This window comes from Spermophilus citellus (assembly GCF_964194105.1).
Source record: "Spermophilus citellus genome assembly, chromosome: 5".
NCBI lineage: Eukaryota > Metazoa > Chordata > Mammalia > Rodentia > Sciuridae > Spermophilus > Spermophilus citellus.
The window spans coordinates 76,125,737-76,145,366 of NC_138186.1; the positions used below are offsets into that span (position 1 = coordinate 76,125,737).

Genomic DNA, 19,630 nt, shown 5'->3' on the forward strand with positions numbered 1-19,630 from the left:
GAAGGCAGAATTCTTTTGGAAAAGAAGTTGCACAACTTTGATACTTATGATGACAGTTCTGATTATCTTAATTCCAATTTTCACCTACAAAAAGTGATTTCTTTCAAATTGCTGTTTTTTGAATGCACAATTTGCTGCATTTTAGATATCATTGTCTACCAAACACAGCAGAAACTTAAATTTTATGGTGTAAAGATGAAATAATTTGTCATTTTCAGGCACATTGTACCAACATTGATGAAAATGTTGGGTAGTTTAAATAATAGAAATATAAGAAAATAATGCAATAGTTTATAATATGTAATTTGATATTGTGTACATTTTTGACCAAGATATAATTATTTAATAAATAAATAGCATAATATTAACTTATGTTTTATATGCAGTGCAGTACTGATTATTATATTTTGTTTTAATCCTAAAAGTACAGTTATTTATTTCTCTTTTAGAAATATTTCTTAACATATCTATCCTGCATTGTTTTAACTGATGTTTTTCCTCCTGAATGCAAAGCTAGAAAATTTTTCTAGGTGCTCTTCCCATTCAGGTTGTCCACATGACTAAATTCTAGAGAGCACAGTGCAAAAGAAAGCGGCATGTGTTATTTCTAGCTCACCTATTCTCCACCATGCTGATTTAAGGAGACTTGAGTTCTTAGTAGAAACACATTGCACTTTTCAACTAACGTAATTTAAACATGTTTGAATGAATGAGCTTTATGCGAAGAGGGGGTTGGAGATTGGAGAATCCATATTTAATAGATGTCAACAGAGTTACTTTGATACCACTTTTACATGTAAAGACTAGAAGGAAGTAAGGAGTGATCAGAACGTAAAGGAGAGTGCCAGGAAAGGAGTCCAGCCAGCCTGTTGGGCACACTCAGGTCAAGGGAATAGAAGTCCTGCCCTCACTCTCCTTCTCCTCTCATTACCTGTCACTGCTTCCCATTGTCAGAACCTGCAGAAAACTCAAGGTCAAGGGGACACCATGCTAGTTTGGTGATGCTGTCTTACAAAGTACCACAAACTGAGTGGCTAAAGCAAATGCAATTTATTGTCTCACTGTTCTGTTAGTTATAAGTTCAAGATTAAGGTGTTGTCAGGTTTGAATTCTGCTGAAGACTGTGAGAATAGAATCTGTTCTAGGACTCTGTCCTTCACTTCACATTGTCTTCCTTCTCTGAAAATTTTGTCTGAGTATTGCAATTCCCCTTTTCATAAAGATCCTAATCATATTATATTAAAGGCATTCTGATGACCTCCGTGTAGTTCTATTATCTCTTTAATGATCCTATCTTCAAGTAAGGTCGTATTTTGAGGTACTAGGGGGTTATGATTTTAATATACTGATTTTGTGGGATCACAATTTAACCCACAATAGAGCCCACTGATATAATCAACATAAGTCAGTTTCAAAAAACCAGAGCCAAGAAGAAGAGATTGTACAGTGGATATGGAGAGCCCCAGAAATGTTGTGTACTGTAGACTACTGTACCCTACTTTAAGAAGTAAACACTTCTTTGTTCATATTATTTGCTTCTTATACAGATGTCTATTGCTTGTGATGCTGTTCCCAGGTCTCACTGTGGAATTTTATGATCTACCTGACTACCACTGCACTTTTATACTTTATTCTCACTCTTTCCTACATAAATAATCTTAAAATAATTCCCTTTTCTTCCTTTATATACCATTACATATTAAGGAAAATGATTCTCCTGTCATCATCTAATAGACAAAATGTAAGGGATTCAGGCTTTGTATTCAGTTCTTATTGGAGAAAATATTTGTTGATGTGGAGATTTCATGATACATGTCAAACTTCCTACAGATTGTTCATTGTTCACAAAAACACTATGCTCTTTTTTCCCCCCAAATTGTGTGTAATTTATTACGTGTTCACAAGGCTGTACATAAAGGGTAGCTTATAAATGATTCTCTCAAGGATAACTGAGGATGTCCTCTCTGAGTCTAGCTTGACACTGTACAGTTCATAAATAAGAAACTGCCTACCCATACCAACAATAGAGCAAAACTAATAATTTCACTATGAGAAAGTTCTACTAGAATTCCTGCAGTTTACTTACAAATCAGGATGTTGACTGTAAGTTTAAGTATAAGACACAAATGAAGGATGTATTTTTTATTCAAGGTACTAGTTTTAAATGATAGCATTTAAGAAAAGAAAAACAAAACCAAACAAAAACCTCCGAATCCCTCAAAGTCCCATAGCAGAAGAGGTCAGAAAAACTAAACTTAATTCTATTTTTGAGTCTTAAATTTTACCTTCCTTCAAGGACAAGGTATATGGATGTAGTGACTTTAAATGAAGAAATTTTTCCAACATGTCCATTATTAAATGCAAGTTCAGTTTTTATACATAATTATGTATAAATGAATAATTACATGTTATAGTACAATCAATGCCATACTGTATATATTAAATAGTATATATTAACAATATAACTATTATACAATGTATTTAAAATTTTATAAATATACCAACAGACCTGGATAAACTACAGCATCCCATTTTAATATTTGTGTTTGATGGAAAATTCAAATTTTCAAACTCTCTTAGTAACTTGGGCTTAAATATATGGGTGGTGTTCAAAATTGGAGTGACAGATACATACCCATTTCTGTTTTATTTAATTGTTTTTCAGCACTGGAGATTGTACTTGGAGTCTGTATGTGCTAGGCAAGCACTCAACCACTGAACTACACCCTTAGTCAACTTTACATTTTATTTTGAGGCAGGGTGAAGCTAAATTGTTGAAGGTCTCTATGAGTTGCTAAAGCTGACTTTCAATCCTCATTCTTCAACCTCCTGAGTTTTTGGGATTATAGGCGTGCACCTCAGTGCTGGGCTCTGCTTTACTTCTGGAATGTACCATAAGTTATTTCTCCGTAGTCTAACACCACTGCTTTTCCCATTGTCATTTTCCCTTTCATTAAAATATAGCTATAGCTAATTTCTCACTAAAGTGGCATGAGTATATATACTTTTAATATCTTCATTATACAACTGTATGTTTCACCTGATTTTAAATACTCCAGATTTTCCTCCCTGAGTTTTCTATTTTAAGTAATCATATATATATTTTTTTAAAGGACCATGTAACTCTGTAGAACAGCTTGTCTTTTTCCTAGTTCTAAAAAATAATAAGCTCACTAGTTTTTCATGGAGTATGTTTGTTTTGTGCTTTCTGTAAGAACTGTACATCATAGGACCTTGCTGTTCTTTTTTCCCCACAGTTAGAAGAGCATGTGAGGAAGGTCCCTTCTTTATTCAGATATCAGGGGAATGTCATCCTTCAGCAGAAATGAGATGGAAAAGTGCAGAGTTGAGAGTGAAATGTGTGCAACTATTTATATAAGAGTCTGTTAATGGTCAAAAAATTGTGAATACAGAATTCTTGACTGTGTTTAACTTAAAATTAAAGATTTCCCCCTTTTTATTTTATAACAACATTTTTATTGGCATAGAAAATAAATTAATGGAACTCTACTCTTGCTATTTATGAAGGATAATCATAGACAAGACTATATTTCTGTAAGTTTTTCTGTTACAATATTTCAAACAAACCCCATGGCCATAATTAAGAAATATTTCTTAATTTAGATGATTTAGATCGAATATCAAAAGAATGTCAACTATGTTTAATACAAATTAAACACAACAATGCATGTAAATGGAAAAATTATCATAGTGACATAACACATAAATGAAGGTGATCTTGCTGGGCATAGTGTCACAGTCTGTTATCCCAGTGACTTGGGAGGCTGAGGCAGGAGAATCACAAGTTTGAGGCCACACTTGGCAACTTAGCAAGACCCCATCTCAAGGTAAAAAAATAAAAAGGTCTGGGGTTGTAGCCTAGTGGTAAAGCACCATTGTGTTTTCCATCCCCAGCACTGAAAAAGAGGGAAAAAAGTGATTTTTTTTGGGGGGTGATATATATTCTTAAAAGTGGCATTGTAATGAGAACAGTGAAAAATAGGTATTCTAAAAATTTTTAAATGTTTTGCACTTAATGTTTCCTTTAAAGAAGACTTCAAATGATATTTGGTCATTTTAAAAATACTGACTGAACATATCATAGTGGAAACATTCATCAGGTTAGGAGGCAGGAGATCTGGATTCTAATTTTGCTCCCCACTGATGAGCAATATGATCTTGAGAAATTTGCCTACATTCTATTAGCCTCAACTTTCAAACTGCCACAAAGCTATTTTGGCTGAATTATTTCCCACTAAAATTCATATATTGAGCCAGGTGTGGTGGCTTATGCCTGAAATTCCAGCCTCTCAGGAGGCTGGAACTTGAACTTGAACTTGACTCAAGTTCAAGGCCAGCCTCAACTTAGACACTTTGTCTCAAAAAAGTAAAAAGGACTGGGGAGTGGTAAAACTCAGGATGAAAAAACATTAATCTAAATTAGATATACTTTGCTAAAAATAAAAAAGTAAAGTTTAAAACAAATATCTTGTTGCAACGGTGCTGGGAAAACTGATTATACATAGGTAGAGGAATGAAACTAGACCCTTATTTCCCACCCTGCACAAAAATCAAATCAAAATGGATCAGCAGCCTCGGAATTAGACCACTAAGTATAAGTAGTAAAATAAAATAAAAGTAGGAATGAATAAAATATCATGTTACACTTTTTAGATAGGTACCTGATTTATAGCTGATTTGACAAGCACTTAGAAATGGGGTTGCCTTCTGATACAGCTTTTGGAAATGTCAGAAATGTACATTCTCTAATTTTTCTGGTTTGTGATAAAATGGGTCTTTTTAAATTTCTTCTGTATGTTTCTGAATGTCTCAAATTTTATTTTTTTTTTTATTTTTTTTTTTACATTTTTTTTATTGGTTGTTCACAACATTACAAAGCTCTTGACATATTATATTTCATACATTAGATTGACATGGGTTATGAACTCCCAATTTTACCCCAAATGCAGATTGCAGAATCACGTCAGTTACACATCCACAATTTTACATAATGCCATATTAGTGACTGTTGTATTCTGCTACCTTTCCTATCCCCTACTATCCCCCCTCCCCTCCCCTCCCATCTTCTCTCTCTACCCCATCTACTGTAATTCATTTCTCTCTTTGTTTATTTTCCCATTCCCCTCACAACCTCTTATATGTAATTTTGTTTAGTGGAAGAAAAGAGTAACATTAAACAGAGACTTGAGATGGGAGGGAAAGGGAGAGAAAAGGGAAATTGCATGTCTCAAATTTTACACTGAATACATTGTATTTTATTTATTGAAAGAAAACAACGCCTTATTTCATTGCTATAACTCCTCTAAGTGGAAAATAATATGAGGCTTTCAGAGCTTCTTTGTAATATGCTTATATAAATTTGTTGACAATATAACCCCTATAATATTCTTTACTTAGTACACTTTTTTAGGATATATAGAAAAGCTTGGTAAACATTAATTCACATATAAGCACATGTGAATACTAATCAGGATAACCTAAATTTTAAAATGACGAGGACAATAACCAAAAGAATAGTCTACTACTTATGAGATTAAGTAGAAAACAAGTGTATCTTACCTGATAAACAGTTTATATCTTTGTCCATCATCCACTCTAATGGTAGTGTGAATGCTTTTCAATTTTGTTTCACCAGCACAGAAAAAGTGGTACTAGAAGAAAAAAATATGTTTTTGTTAAACAGATTTTTACTATGAAATTAATATTTTATGTTTGACACAATCTTTTTTTTTAATTGTGGAAAATATTTTATTTATTTTTTTTTTGTTTTATTTATTTTTTATTGGTTGTTCACAACATTACAAAGCTCTTGACATATCATATTTCATACATTAGATTGAAGTGGGTTATGAACTCCCAATTTTTACCCCAAATGCAGATTGCAGAATCACGTCGGTTACACATCCACAATTTTGACACAATCTTTACCAATACTTTTCGTGTTGCTTTGAGAATACAATAAGTTTGAAATTTAAGAAAAGTAACACCTCAAATATGCAAGTAAAGAGTGCTAAATTTCAAATGTAAAACTCATTGAACACAAACATTTGCCAGTCTTCTAGTATGATTCAGTCTTTTCTAGTGTTTTGGAGAACATGGTTGAAAAAGGTTTCCTGTTTTGCTAGCAGAAGCAAATGTTATTGGTAAGCACACACTAGCAGTTAAACAATGCAAAGACTAGTTAATACAATCTAGAGGCCAATGTTAATGTCACAGGAAGAGGGATTTAAAGGTTCTAAAAGTGAACCACACTTTCCAAGCTTTCTGATGCTTGAGGGCATCTAGGACCATCTGTAGGATGACTGCTAATGGGCCAACTAAATCATGGTCTAGAGAGGGAAACCATGTCTATATTGGGTATGAATGAGCAGGTACCCCTGCTAATCCTATCGGTGGGGGGGGCAATGACTTATTAATTTTCGAAGCAAGCATGTGCCTGTAAGAATATTGATTATATTGGGGCTGTTTCTCCCAAAATACTTTAAAGATTTTTATTCTATCTACATGGTATCTATAACTCATATATGTGTTAAAAAACAGATGCCTAGTGTTTCATAACTCCTGTGCATTGAGCTATATTTCAGGTGGTATATCTAAATCTTCACATAAGTAGTACATATATAAAGACATTGATTTATATTTTGATTTTCTTTTTTTAATAATTAAAACCTTTTTTTAGAGAGAGAGAGAGAGAGAGAGAGAGAATTTTAATATTTATTTATTTTTTTCTTAGTTATCCGCGGACACAACATCTTTGTTGGTATGTGGTGCTGAGGATCGAACCCGGGCCGCACGCATGCCAGGCGAGCACGCTACTGCTTGAGCCACATTCCCAGCCCCTATATTTTGATTTTCATAATATTTATCCACTGCAAAGAGTTCCTTTCCTTTATCAATTTATAAGCTGTAAATTGATTTTAAGAAGTATTTAAGCAACATTAAAATCTTCAATACAGATATGCACTTTGTAGAAAAAAATTTCATACCATTTTGCTAATCATTCCTCTCAAGCCATGTATAACTAAGTAAACATTGTTATTTAGTGAATTGTTACTCTGTGTCCAAGACAGAACATTTAGAACTTTTAATAACTTGGTAATAATTTATATGCTTTTTATGTTTAATATTTTGAAATTTATAAACTCAGTTAAGATAGTTATTTGAGCTAAAGTGATAATATATTAACTAAAGTATACGTGTGGGATGATCTTAATTTGTTCAAATATACTAGAAAATTATTAGTCATTACTAAATTATTACTTTTCTGTTATATTCAAGAATGTCAAAGTTAAACATTTATTAGAGGGGGCTAGGGATGTGGCTCAAGCAGTAGTGCGCTCGCCTGGCATGCGTGCGGCCCGGTTCGATCCTCAGCACCACATACAAACAAAGATGTTGTGTCCACAGAAAACTAAAAAATAAATATTAAAAAAATTCTCTCTCTCTCTCTCTCTTTAAAAAAAAACATTTATTAGATACTTTGCATACAATTCTATTAATATTACTTGATTTTACCTTTTATTAAAATAGCTTCAGTACTATATATATGTAAATATAAATACATACAATAACTACTGTTTATAAAATTATTACTCTATATAGTGAATTATAAAAGGAGTATGCAAGTGTCAAATTAAAAAACAAAAATTTGTAAAGGAGAAATCATCTATTATCTGCAGTATTTAGAGGTGGAAACTGAGGTGAGTGACTTGACATTAGTTAATGATGTATAGTGATTTATTGCACAGCTAAAAAGTGTAATTGCCGATACTCGAATGTTTACAGTGAATATACCTACTTATAGTTTTGGTATGAGTAAAATACTTTTTTTAAAAAATAAGTTTGACATATTAAACTTTCCTAAAAACTTAAATTCCTTTTAATATTTTTATAAACAGCTCTGCCATTCTAGAATTTGAATAAGCCTTAAATTATGATCTCTCTAAAAGTACAGCCATAAATATGTCTTTGTGAAAACTGTAATGTAAATGCAATCCCCTTATGATTATATGTAAAAATTGGTGTGGAAATTGGAGCACAGTCTCACAAATCATCATAGAACAGAGGAATCTAAAAATCATGGTTGAATAACACTGAAATTTCTTCTAAATCATTTTAAGCAAGAATAATGTGAAGTGAAAAGGATATGGATTCTTTGATTTTTATAAAAGAGTGAAATTCCTGATGAACTATCTTTAAAACAGAAGAGCATGTGTAATACAGTCACTCTCTGAGAGCTTTAGTTTGTCTGCAGGTTATTTTTAAGATGCAGGGAGAAAACAGCTAACTACTCTCACATACAGTTATTACATACTAGACACCATTCATTGTGTCTGTAAGAATTTATTCTTTTTGACATTTATTTCACAATATGTATTTATTTTCTAATTTAAATATCACAATATATATTTATTCTTCCACACATTTTACAAGTGAGTAAACTTAAGCACAAAATAAAAACAAAGTCCCAAGCTCCTGAGAGCAGAGCTGGGAATCAAACCCTGAGAGCTCAGCTCCAGTCCGAGATTATGAAATCTTACTACCTTTTCTTAAAATAAAAACTGTCCAATAATTGCAGTTCAAAAATAGTAGTATTATTATTACAGACATGCCAGTTTATATTTTCTTTGTTGTAAAATCTAAGGAAAAGAAATTCTCCAAGTTTCTTCAACCATTAGTTTTATAGTTCCTAAATGTCCTGGTTTAACATACTACAAGTTAATTTTTTTTTACATTTCAAAGTGTAAATAGTGACATGCCTTCATACTCCATTATTACTTAAAACATTTTTATTCACATCTACTACAGGTTCTGGTACTTACTCATGCTGCCTTTGATTAGAGATGTCCTCAGTGGTGAAAGCAACTAGCTGTTTCAGAATTTGGTCATGGCAGTTGTATTAGCAGGAAAAAAAAAAGTCACGCTGCGGGGAAACATTCTGACATGACCAATTCTCAATTCTCTATATTATATGAGAGTTACCATCTCTTACATCTGCTGTATTTTTGCTTCATCTCAAAGGACAAAGGAGATTTCTCTCTTAAATGAGAAAAGTGCTGTAGAGCAGAGACAAGATAATTTTTTTAGAGGATCAGATTGATGCAGGGTGATTAGTTATATTATTTCATTCATTATGTAATTGTATTTCTTTTTTTTCTGCTTTTTACTGTTTTTGATATTATGTGTTATCTACTAAAAACAACATAAGTTGTTTTTAGTAGATAACACATAATACCAAGTGTGTTTTGTTTACTCCAGAATCTTGGGAACCTGGCATAATGACAAGTGATAGCTACGTAGTTCAATGAATGAATAAACAGATACAAGAATGAATCAAAATATTTCTCCTTTTATGCTGCTATGTTGAGTTGATGTTTGTATCAGCTATTGTGCTAAATTCTCTGAATGTATTTTATTACTTAAGACAAATGAACATTTCAACAAAATCAATCTACTAAAAGCTTAAGGTACCTTGACCATTCATGGAAATTCATGGTGATATATCACATCATGAAAGGAATGGTAGGAAAAATACAATTATTGTTGCCTATAGAGGACTGCTGATAAGGTTAATTTATTGCAATGATGATTAGAATAATATTACTAAAGTAAATTTTAGAATACTAATATGAGTAATTTGTTAAGATACAATAATGTTAGGCTTAGAACATACACTTTAAAATCAAAGTTGGCTTTTAAATTTTATTATCTGTGTAATCTTGGGCCTTTGAAAAATGTTGTGACTCTTTACTTCAAATATTTACTGTTCCTTTGAAAAATGGTGAAAACCCTCTCTTCTAATTATCTTGAAATCTCTGTTCCTCTTTGTTACACTGATTTGATTATTATGTAATGTATGCATATATTAAACATCACAAGGCACCTGTAAGTATATATAGTTATTATGTATCAATCAAAAGGACCCATAATAAGAAAATTATAAAATCTACCATGTGTTCAATCAGCAATTTTAATTTTTTTACCTCAGAATTGTTTTGCACTCTTAAAAATTATTAAGACCTTCAAAGAGTTTTTTTTTTTAAATTGGGTTATGCATGTCAATATTCACAAAATTAAAAATTGAAAGTCATTGTGAAAATTTAAAAAAATATAAGAACACAACATGTATCCTCTGAAAATTTCCGTTGTATACTTATGACAGTGAGAGTGAAAAAGATAAACAGTATGTTAATATTATAATGAAAATAGTCTTTTTCTTCAGGACTATGAAAGGATGTTGGAATTATTTTACATAAGGGTCTCCAGAGCACACCTGCCCGTTGAGATTATAAAAAATGGTAACAATGATTATAATTGGGAGAGTGGGAAACTGGAAAACATAAAAGTGGTCAACATAAAAACATAAAGAAAAGAAGATAATTCAAGTTAATGCAAATCATACTGTTTTGATACATATAACTACTAAACAGAATATATATATATATATATATAACTAGAACAGAGACAGCCTGTTGGTAAGTATAATAGATAAAGATATATTTAAATTTTATTTCAACAATAACCACTAATTCAGGCAGTCAACCAACTTTTTCAAATTTTCTTTAAATTAAATGATCTGAAGGACTTACCTTTAAAGTACCATTTTCAATAAACAATTGAATAAAAAATCCATCTATTGAATTTGATTCTTGCTTGACATACAGCAGGAGTCCATAAGGACTGAAGGTCTGAAATTCCAGGGTGATGTTATTTTGTGGATTTAAAAACACATTCTGAAATTCTAGATAGGAATCTCCATAATAGCAAACACAACTGAAATCTGTGGAGCCAGAAAGAATATACAGTTTAGGTTGGAATTAAATATTTAATACATGGGGTTTACATTATCCATATTAGCATAATGTTTTATGAAGTGGCTCATATGTGACTCTTTCCTCATATTCCAAGCTTGAGCACTTATTTCCTTTGGCATAGTCACAGAGGAAATAATCATGTAAATGGTTAGGCCTTATTACTTTGAATTTGAGGGTTTCATTGTAGAATCTCTTTGGAAGGCAGGGATGTCTAGATGATTATTCTTCAACTGCTTTACTTAGACTTTTTAAAAAGTCAATGGAAACAGGAACATTTTCTAAAGACATCCTTATATTTATTGCTTCTATAAAATATTGATACAAAATTATGATTTATGTTATTTTTGTTATTCTGGTGGGGGTGGCTTATGAAGAAATGATAGACAATACCTGAAACCAGATAAACTGTCACCTTTTTACATCAATATTCTATATTATTTAAATTTCTTTATAAACCTCCCTTGCCTTCTGAATGATATCTTCATGAGCATAATATTTCAAATAAAATTTGAAGACATCTTGAGCAAAATATTTTAGTAGTTTATTTTTTTATATTTTTTAAAAAAGAGAGAGAGAGAGAATTTTTTAATATTTATATTTTAATGTTCAGTGGACACAACATTTTTATTTTATTTTTATGTGGTGCTGTGCTGAGAGCCACAGCCAAGTCGGAATGGCTCCTGGCATTTTGCCAGAGGGAGTGGTTTGTGAAGTAACCCCAGCGAGCCATTAAGTGTGGAGATTCCTTATTGGTTGACTGCTGTATCTATTTTATGTTAATTAAGGTAAGCTGTGTGGAATGTATATATACCACTCCTGTCCTACAATAAATGGCTCCCACTCCAGCTGTATCAATCTACACAAGTTGTTCGTCACCCCCCCGGTTATTTTGCTGCAGCTGGACTGTGGCAGTGCTGAGAATCGAACCCAGAGCCCGAGCATGCCAGGTGAGTGTGCTACGGCTTGAACCACATTCCCTGCCCATATTTTGATATTTTAATTTTGTAAATTTATAAATGTATGATTAATGAAACTATATAGCTTATTTCTTAGAATTAGTTGCTATACACTTCACATTATTATTTAGGCATTCTTAACCTGAAACACTTATTTTGTTCATTATTTTAATTATTATAATTATTAACACTTATTGTACAAATTAATTGATTTTACTATAGCAGTTTCATACTTATACATATGATATTGAAAGCCACTGTTTGCTTATAAATACTCAGTTGATATTGTTGATTGATGACCTTCTTGAAATAAAGAATTAATCTCCTTTCATTTTCTCACTTCTATTGCTCTCTTGTGACATCTCCTCCAACAACTGTGCCTCCTTTAAAAAAACTTCTAAATAATTCTTTCTAATTCATAGAAAAGATAATTCATGAAGGTTTGTGAATTTTAGTGTGCTAAAATATATATCCACTATAGAAAAACACTGTGTTTTGAATCTGTACTTTTACACTTCAACAGAATTTATAGCCTATGTGGAACAGTGACAGATACAATTTTCAATGAAGCTTTAGAGACAATGTTCATGCTGAATTTTCAAACCTGCTAAAAACTTTTTTTTTAAAAATCAGCTAAGCCTCAAATATATTTTTACTTTTAATCAGCAATAAGAAATCTTGAAATACTGACAGAAAACATTTGGGCTTTGTTTTTTAATCAAGGAATTCATTAGTGAAGCTTGGCTCACTAATGAAAAGGATTGAAAACAGAACATTATGCTTTCAGTTTTGACATTCTAATCTTTTTGTTGTTATGAGATATAGACAGATATTTTTCTTCATACAGTTTCAATGGTAATGCTGAAAAATAATAATTAGAATTTCATGTATTACATAGTTTTAAATGTTTCAGACATTTGTTGGAGCTGAGAAAGGACACAAATATTCATTTGATTTAAAGTTCACATTATGAAGGAGTGTAAAGTATTTTCAAAGACTAACATTAAAACATGAATATATGCAATATTAGTGAAAAACAATACAAAAAAGCCCTAACATTTCAAACACTTTAGAAATAAATATATTGCCCAAATGATAGTAGCTAATTAAAAATCTCTTTAAATTTGTAGATATATTATTCTTAAAAACATTAAGTGGCTGTGTCCTTAAGTGATTAGTGCTTTATACAAAATTCCACACATGCTCAATTTGGGGTATATCATTTTATCCAAAGTACTAAGCATAGTATTTAATTTTTTAAGGCATTGAAAGGACTTACTGTCTATCATAAAAAATGTGATTGTTTTTATTAATATGTGTTTGAAAAATGATGTTCTATTTGGTTTGGATTAATAAAGTTGAGGAAATATTTTACAAAGTGTACTGAATTGTTTTTTTTTCCTCTTCAAATTCATGAAAACAAATTTTTACATTTAACAAAAATTTTAGTTGGATAAGAACAGTGATTAAAAAATAAAATACAGAAGAGTGAAGAAAAGATAAATATAGAGACAATTTCCAGCAATGATGAGATAGAGTCTAATAATTGGACATCTTTTTTCATTTTCTGGAATTAAATATAAGGTTTGTTCCTTTCAATAATCATTTTCCTAAATAGAAGGATTGTTATATGAATTGTGTGGTCATCATATGATAAGGGGATATGAATTTTCCCAAAGCTGGGAAATTAGCAAGACCTTGTCTTCAAATAAAATAGTAAACACTAAAAAGTCCTGGGGATGTAGAATGGTAGAGTGCCCCTGTGTTTAGTTCCCAGTAAGCACTAAAGAAAAAAAGGTATGGTAACAGGGTGGGCTTAGAGATGAATGTATGTTTATGCAAATGCTCAACTGGCTACTCTTAAATTACAGCGATTACCTCCTTCTGTATATTCTGATGTTTACAGAGTATGTTTTAACCTCAAACTTGTTTTTATCATTATTCCAATATGGCAACCAGAGGCAGTTTAAGTGACATACTGCCTCATTCTTGTCCATCTAACCTGGTTTTCCTATATTTGCAGTGTAAGAGGAGGAAAAAAATCTTTCCCAAATTGTGGAAAGTTAACTTCCAAAACTTAACTAACTAGAATTGGGTCACAGGTAAAGCCCTCCAATGTGGATGCAGATAAGATCAGCTTCCATTGACACCTATGCAAATAGGTTTATACTGGGTAAGATTAGTATTTTGTTGGGAAGAAAACCTTAAAACCTAATTCTATATTTTACCAGATTCAAGATTTATTTCCTTACAAATATCTGGATATCCAGATACTAAAACTGAAAGTGCTTCCTTATGTATCCTACCTATAGAGTTAAACTTTTATCTTTTAAACTTTGTGCTTAAGCTTCTAGGAGGCAATTTTTGCCTTTGCATCTAGCAGTTCAGAGTAAGTTTAAGGATGAGTCTAGACACACACACACACACAAAATTTGTTTGAATCTTGGTTGTTGATAGATGAGAAGCTGGCAAAATTTTTCTTTTTGATATACAAGTGTGGGAATACTTAATTCTTATTAACCTGTGGTCACTGCTATTGTATGAGAATGAAGAAAATTTCAAAGGGTATTTAGAAGAAAATTAGGAATTAAGGACTCTATCTCTACATCTTAAAGAAGTTTTTCAAATGGAATAATAGAATATATTTTACAATAAATGAATAAAAGTGATTCTGAGTTATATAGGTGTCTGTGCGTATTTATGTATGTGTGTGTGTGTGTGTGTATATATATATATTATATATATATATATATATATATATATATATATATATATAAACAAACAATATAAAACAAATATGTATAATTTTAATCCTTTGATAAATATAAACATTTTCTCCAAAACTATATTTTTAAAATAAAAATAAGTAATTAGAAAAACAATCAATTAATCTTAGTTTGAACCACTTTTTTATATATTGGTTAGCAGATAATAACATTCTAAATATATTGTAAAGAACAGCATCTTTTTCATAGTTTATGTTCTATATATGATTAAATGTGTTAGTTGGATTACTGTGAGGAATAACTGAATACCAGGATTTTCCACAAGTTGATAATGACTCTATGAATACTAGGTATTTGAAGTAAAAGATAGATATGAAAGACCTATTTCTAATAGGTTATTGTGAATATCAATGTAATCCATAAATATTCATGCAAAGAGTGATTATGTACTATTTTTTGGAGTCTTCAGCCTAGCTTAATGTTAAGAAATATTTTGCATCTCAAATGCAAGATGGCCCCTTATTCATTTCATGTTTTTAAAAAATAACATGTAGGAAATAATATTGAATATTTGTGATATGTGTGTGCATGCATATCTCTTTTCTGTTAATAAAGTATTACTTTGAGAAAACTTTCATGTATAACACTTAAATGTGTAACACTTATATTTATACCTTCATGTATAACAGATAAATGTTTACAACACTATTCATTGAGAAACCTATATCACATCTTGATTCTTGACTCTATCTGTAAGGAGATCAGCAACCACAAATTAGCCACAGATACTCTCTCTGACTTGGTTCTCTAAATTTATGTTATTCCTAGAGAGAAGAGCTTGGGTTTTATTATTACAAAATAGTTTCCATGTTAAATTCTTTATACTTCCATGTTCTACAAATTGTCTAATTAACCTTAAAATTCAACTTTACATAATCCATTTTAATTCATCTCAATTAGCTTACCATTCATGAATAAAGCAGAAGAAAATAGGAAAACTAGAATTAACCCTCTGTACACTGTGTGATAAAATTTTATTGGTGTACATTAATTATACAAGGTGTGAAATTTCATTGTGGCATATTCATATACACATATAACAAAATTTGATCTGTATCACTCCAATACCTACTCTTACTCTCCCTGACTCAGATATATACCCTTCCTCTATACCAGTCGTCTTCCTTCTACTCTCATAACATCCTTTCCCCCTCTTTTTCCCCTCTAGTTTCCACATGAGAGAAAACATCTGACATTTGTCTTTGAAATTCTGACTTATTTTACTTAACATAATGCTTTCAAGATTCCTCCATGTTCCTGCCAATGACATAATTTTGTCCATCCATATGGTTTAATAAAAATCCATTGTGTATATATCCTACATTTTTTTAATCCATTCTATAGGTTGATTCCACAATTAGGTTATTGTGAACTGTGATAGGCATGGGTATATATGTTATCTCTAAAATATGTTAACCTAATTCTTTTGGATAAATATCAAGGTGAGGTATAGTTAGATCATTTGATAGTTTTATTATTAGTTTTCTGGGGAATCCTTAAACTGTATTTCAGAGTGATATTAGTAATTTAGATTCCCACCAACAGAGTTATGAGTTCCCTCTGCCCATTACCATCCTTGTCAGTATTTATTGTTATTTGTATTCTTGATTATTGCCATCTTGGCTAGAGTAAGATGGAATCTCACTGTACTTTTGATTTTAGTTTGCTGATGGCCAAAGATGTTGTATGTTTTTTATATAATTGTTAGTCCTTGAGTAATGTCTGTTTAGCTCATTTGCCCACTTATTGAATGGGCTCTGGCTTATTTATACTGAGTTTTTTGAGTTTGTTAAATATTATAGATATTAATTCTCTGTCAGAAGAGCAGCTGGCAAAGATTTCTCTCCTATTCTGTACGATCTTCACTGTTAAATGCTGGGTTTTGTTGGGTTCTATAATATGCTTCTTGAAATGATATTTTTCCCCAGGCAATTTAAAGATTTATGCTCTATGAAAATGTTCTTGTTTTTATTGTATGAACTAAGCATATTTCAAGATAAATTATTGTTAAATATTTTTCCTTTCATAGATTTTTCACAGATTGATTAGTACATGGAATAAAAGTCAGTGACATAATTTATAGAGCAAGTTTTAGTTTTATAAAGCAAAAAGATTTACACATAACCAAGAGTACTGAAACTTAAAGCTGGACTATGTAATGTAAAATTTGCAGAGACCCCTCAGTGTAGCCAAAGGAAACATATAATAAATATAAAATTATAGAGGCAGATTTTAAGAAAATAAATGATTGTAAGGAAAACTCAGGGAGAACTAATTATGTAGTTGAATATGTTTTCTCTGAAAGCAATCAGCAGTCTTTTCAAAAGGAAGCATAACATCTATTATAATAATATTTTTCCTTTCACTGGAAAATGGTGATAGATTATCAGGAACATTTCTTTATTGCAACCTGTAAGGAGGAGAAATTTCTCTTTCTAAAAGAAAAAAATCCAAGCATGCTACTCCTGTGTTTAACAACCTTTGTTGCCAGTTGCTTTGCATAGACTTTTTTCAAACTTTCTTTTTGCTTTTGTCTTGTAATATAGAATATCAACAACTCTAGGATGACATACAGAACAGTTATCCTTCCTTTATTAATCTGCATTGTTAATTGTTATACTTTCACATACATGTATCTTTTTCTGAATTTATTCTATTCCTTTGAACAGATTATCAAACCTAAGCCAATTAAACCCTGAGTTAGTGAGCTTTATGACTTATCTCGGTAGCGGGTAGGGCAAGTTCTGCATATTATTCTCCTTCCATAGGCTTGAGTTGTTTATCCTGTACCTTGTACCCTTTTACTTTATGTAGACATTAGGATAATTTATATATGAAACCTAATGAACTATATAAAAACCCTTATTATATATAAATTGATTCAAATTCCTTTTGTTTATAGTATAGAAAAAGTATAAATAACTAATATCTTTGTGATACTTTAGCTTCCTATACAAAGACATAGTATACATCTCCATTTCTTTAAAATTTCTGCAACATTTTTTGTTTAAAATTATTTCTAAAGCTCATGGGCTTACTTCCTTAGATTGTATTCTAGAAACCTTATGAATTTGTTGCTACTTTAAGTAGGTTTTCTTCGGGTACTACTATTTAAATCATTATTTTAGTATATGAAATGTAATTGACTATTGTATATCGAGCAACTTTGTTGAACTCTTCTATTTTCAATAATTATATATAATTTGTGAGTAAGGAGATTTTTCTTTCTATTCTTCCCTTCTTAGTTTATTACCTTGCCTAGCATCATCAGGGTGAAAAACATTGAACTGAAACAATAAAAATGAGATTTCTTTTCTTGTTTTGATTTTGAAGGGGAGATTTTTAAGCTGTCATCTTTGGGTATGTTTTGCACATTATTAAATTAAGTGCCTTTCAGCTCATTAATACTTTCAATTCTAGTTTGCTGGTTTCTTCAATTGTTGATGTGATTATAATGTGAAAACTTTGATATTTAATATCAAACCATTATTTTATTCCTGAATTAAAACCTATTTGCTCATGATGTATGTACATATATGGATTTCATTTGCAACAATTCATGCTCAGGATATTTGCATCTATGCTGAAGATTGAGATCGTGTTTGAACTTTCATTTTTCATCATATCTTTTCTGATTGTAAAATTAACATTTTACTTATCATCATCAATAAATTTGGGAAGGTGAATTTCCTTTTATAATCTTCGGAAGTTTTCTTTATTGTATATGTGAAAATGTGCAATAATTTTTAAGAATTTTTTTATTAGTGCATTATAATTACACATAATCATGGGGTTTGTTGTTAAATATTTGTACATGCTTAAAATATGACAGTATAAATTGGTTAGTCTCATTGTGTAATATCTCCCTTTTGCCTCTCCTTCTCCCTTCCTCCAGTCCCCTTTCTGTACTGTACTGGTCTCTATTCTATATTCATGAATCCCCCCACTTTTCTTTTTTCATTTTTCCTCTTTAATTCTGGGGAAGGTTTCCTTGACTCATCACTTAAATTCTATGTCAAACCATAAAATTGTTATTGTACAACATCCTAAAATAATGACTAAAGATTGTAATTTAATGTACTGGTTAGTAAGAAGAATGTTACAGTACAAAGTATTCCAACTTGCAAGGAGGCTAAGTTTTAATACTAAGTTAGTCAGTTAGTATGTCTTAGCTTAGAGAGGTCATTTCACTTTTCTGTTCCCCACTTTTCCCCATAAATTAGGTGACAGTTATAACAGACTTCAAATTACAACAGATTTAATTTTATTTCTATGACATGCTTGGAATTACTATATTTTGCTCCTATTATTTGAGGGAAGAAAATCTTCTCTTACAGTGAAACAAACACATTTGCAATTACTTTAAAAATAATTGATACAGGTAAATGCTTTGAATTTTTGTGGGGCATGCATTTAGAAAGGGCTGAAGCAGATGGTTTTGCCACTCTAATCTTACCTTGGTAGAACCCTCAGGCTTCAGTGGTGGTGTATAAAAGGCCCTTGTTTTCCATTTTTCTAAGATCAGCTCATGTTTTCAATTCTTTTACTGTTAAAGCTGTTTTATTAACAATGAAATGCGAATTGCATTGTCCTTTATTCTTTACATAATACTTCTTCATGCATCATCTAATTTGAGTCTCACCTCACTCTGGAAAATATAAGGTTATGTTCTTATGATCTCTATATTATTATAGTAAACAAACTGAGGCTTAGGGAAAATAATTTGATCAAAACTTTAGAACTTCGAAAAGGGCTTCTTTCTTCAAAGTGTGTATGTGTGTGTGTGTGTGTGTGTGTGTGTGTGAGAGAGAGAGAGAGAGAGAGAGAGAGAGAGAGAGAGAGAAGAGAAGACAGAGAGGAGGGGGGAGGAGAGAGAGAGAGATTGATTGAACCTAGGGATGCTCTACCACTGAGCTACATCTTCAGTCCTTTATATTTTTTAGTTTGAGAGAGGATCTCACTAAGTTGCTGAGGCTGGCTGCCAATTTTGATCTTTCTCCTCAGCCTTCTGAAGTTCTGGGATCACAACCCTGTACTGCACCAGAAAATCACA

The 19,630-nt window shown here is 31.2% G+C and overlaps 1 protein-coding gene across 1 annotated transcript in view; it reads right to left on the minus strand.

Moving 5' to 3' along the window:
• EYS (eyes shut homolog) overlaps positions 1-19,630 on the minus strand; it is a gene marked incomplete at its 5' end in the record, with an annotated part of 1,607,607 nt that overhangs the window by 633,926 nt on the left and 954,051 nt on the right. Inside the window, 2 exon segments of the mRNA XM_081294994.1 lie at positions 5,581-5,672; positions 10,611-10,801. Coding sequence (XP_081151120.1) covers positions 5,581-5,672; positions 10,611-10,801 — 283 coding nt within the window.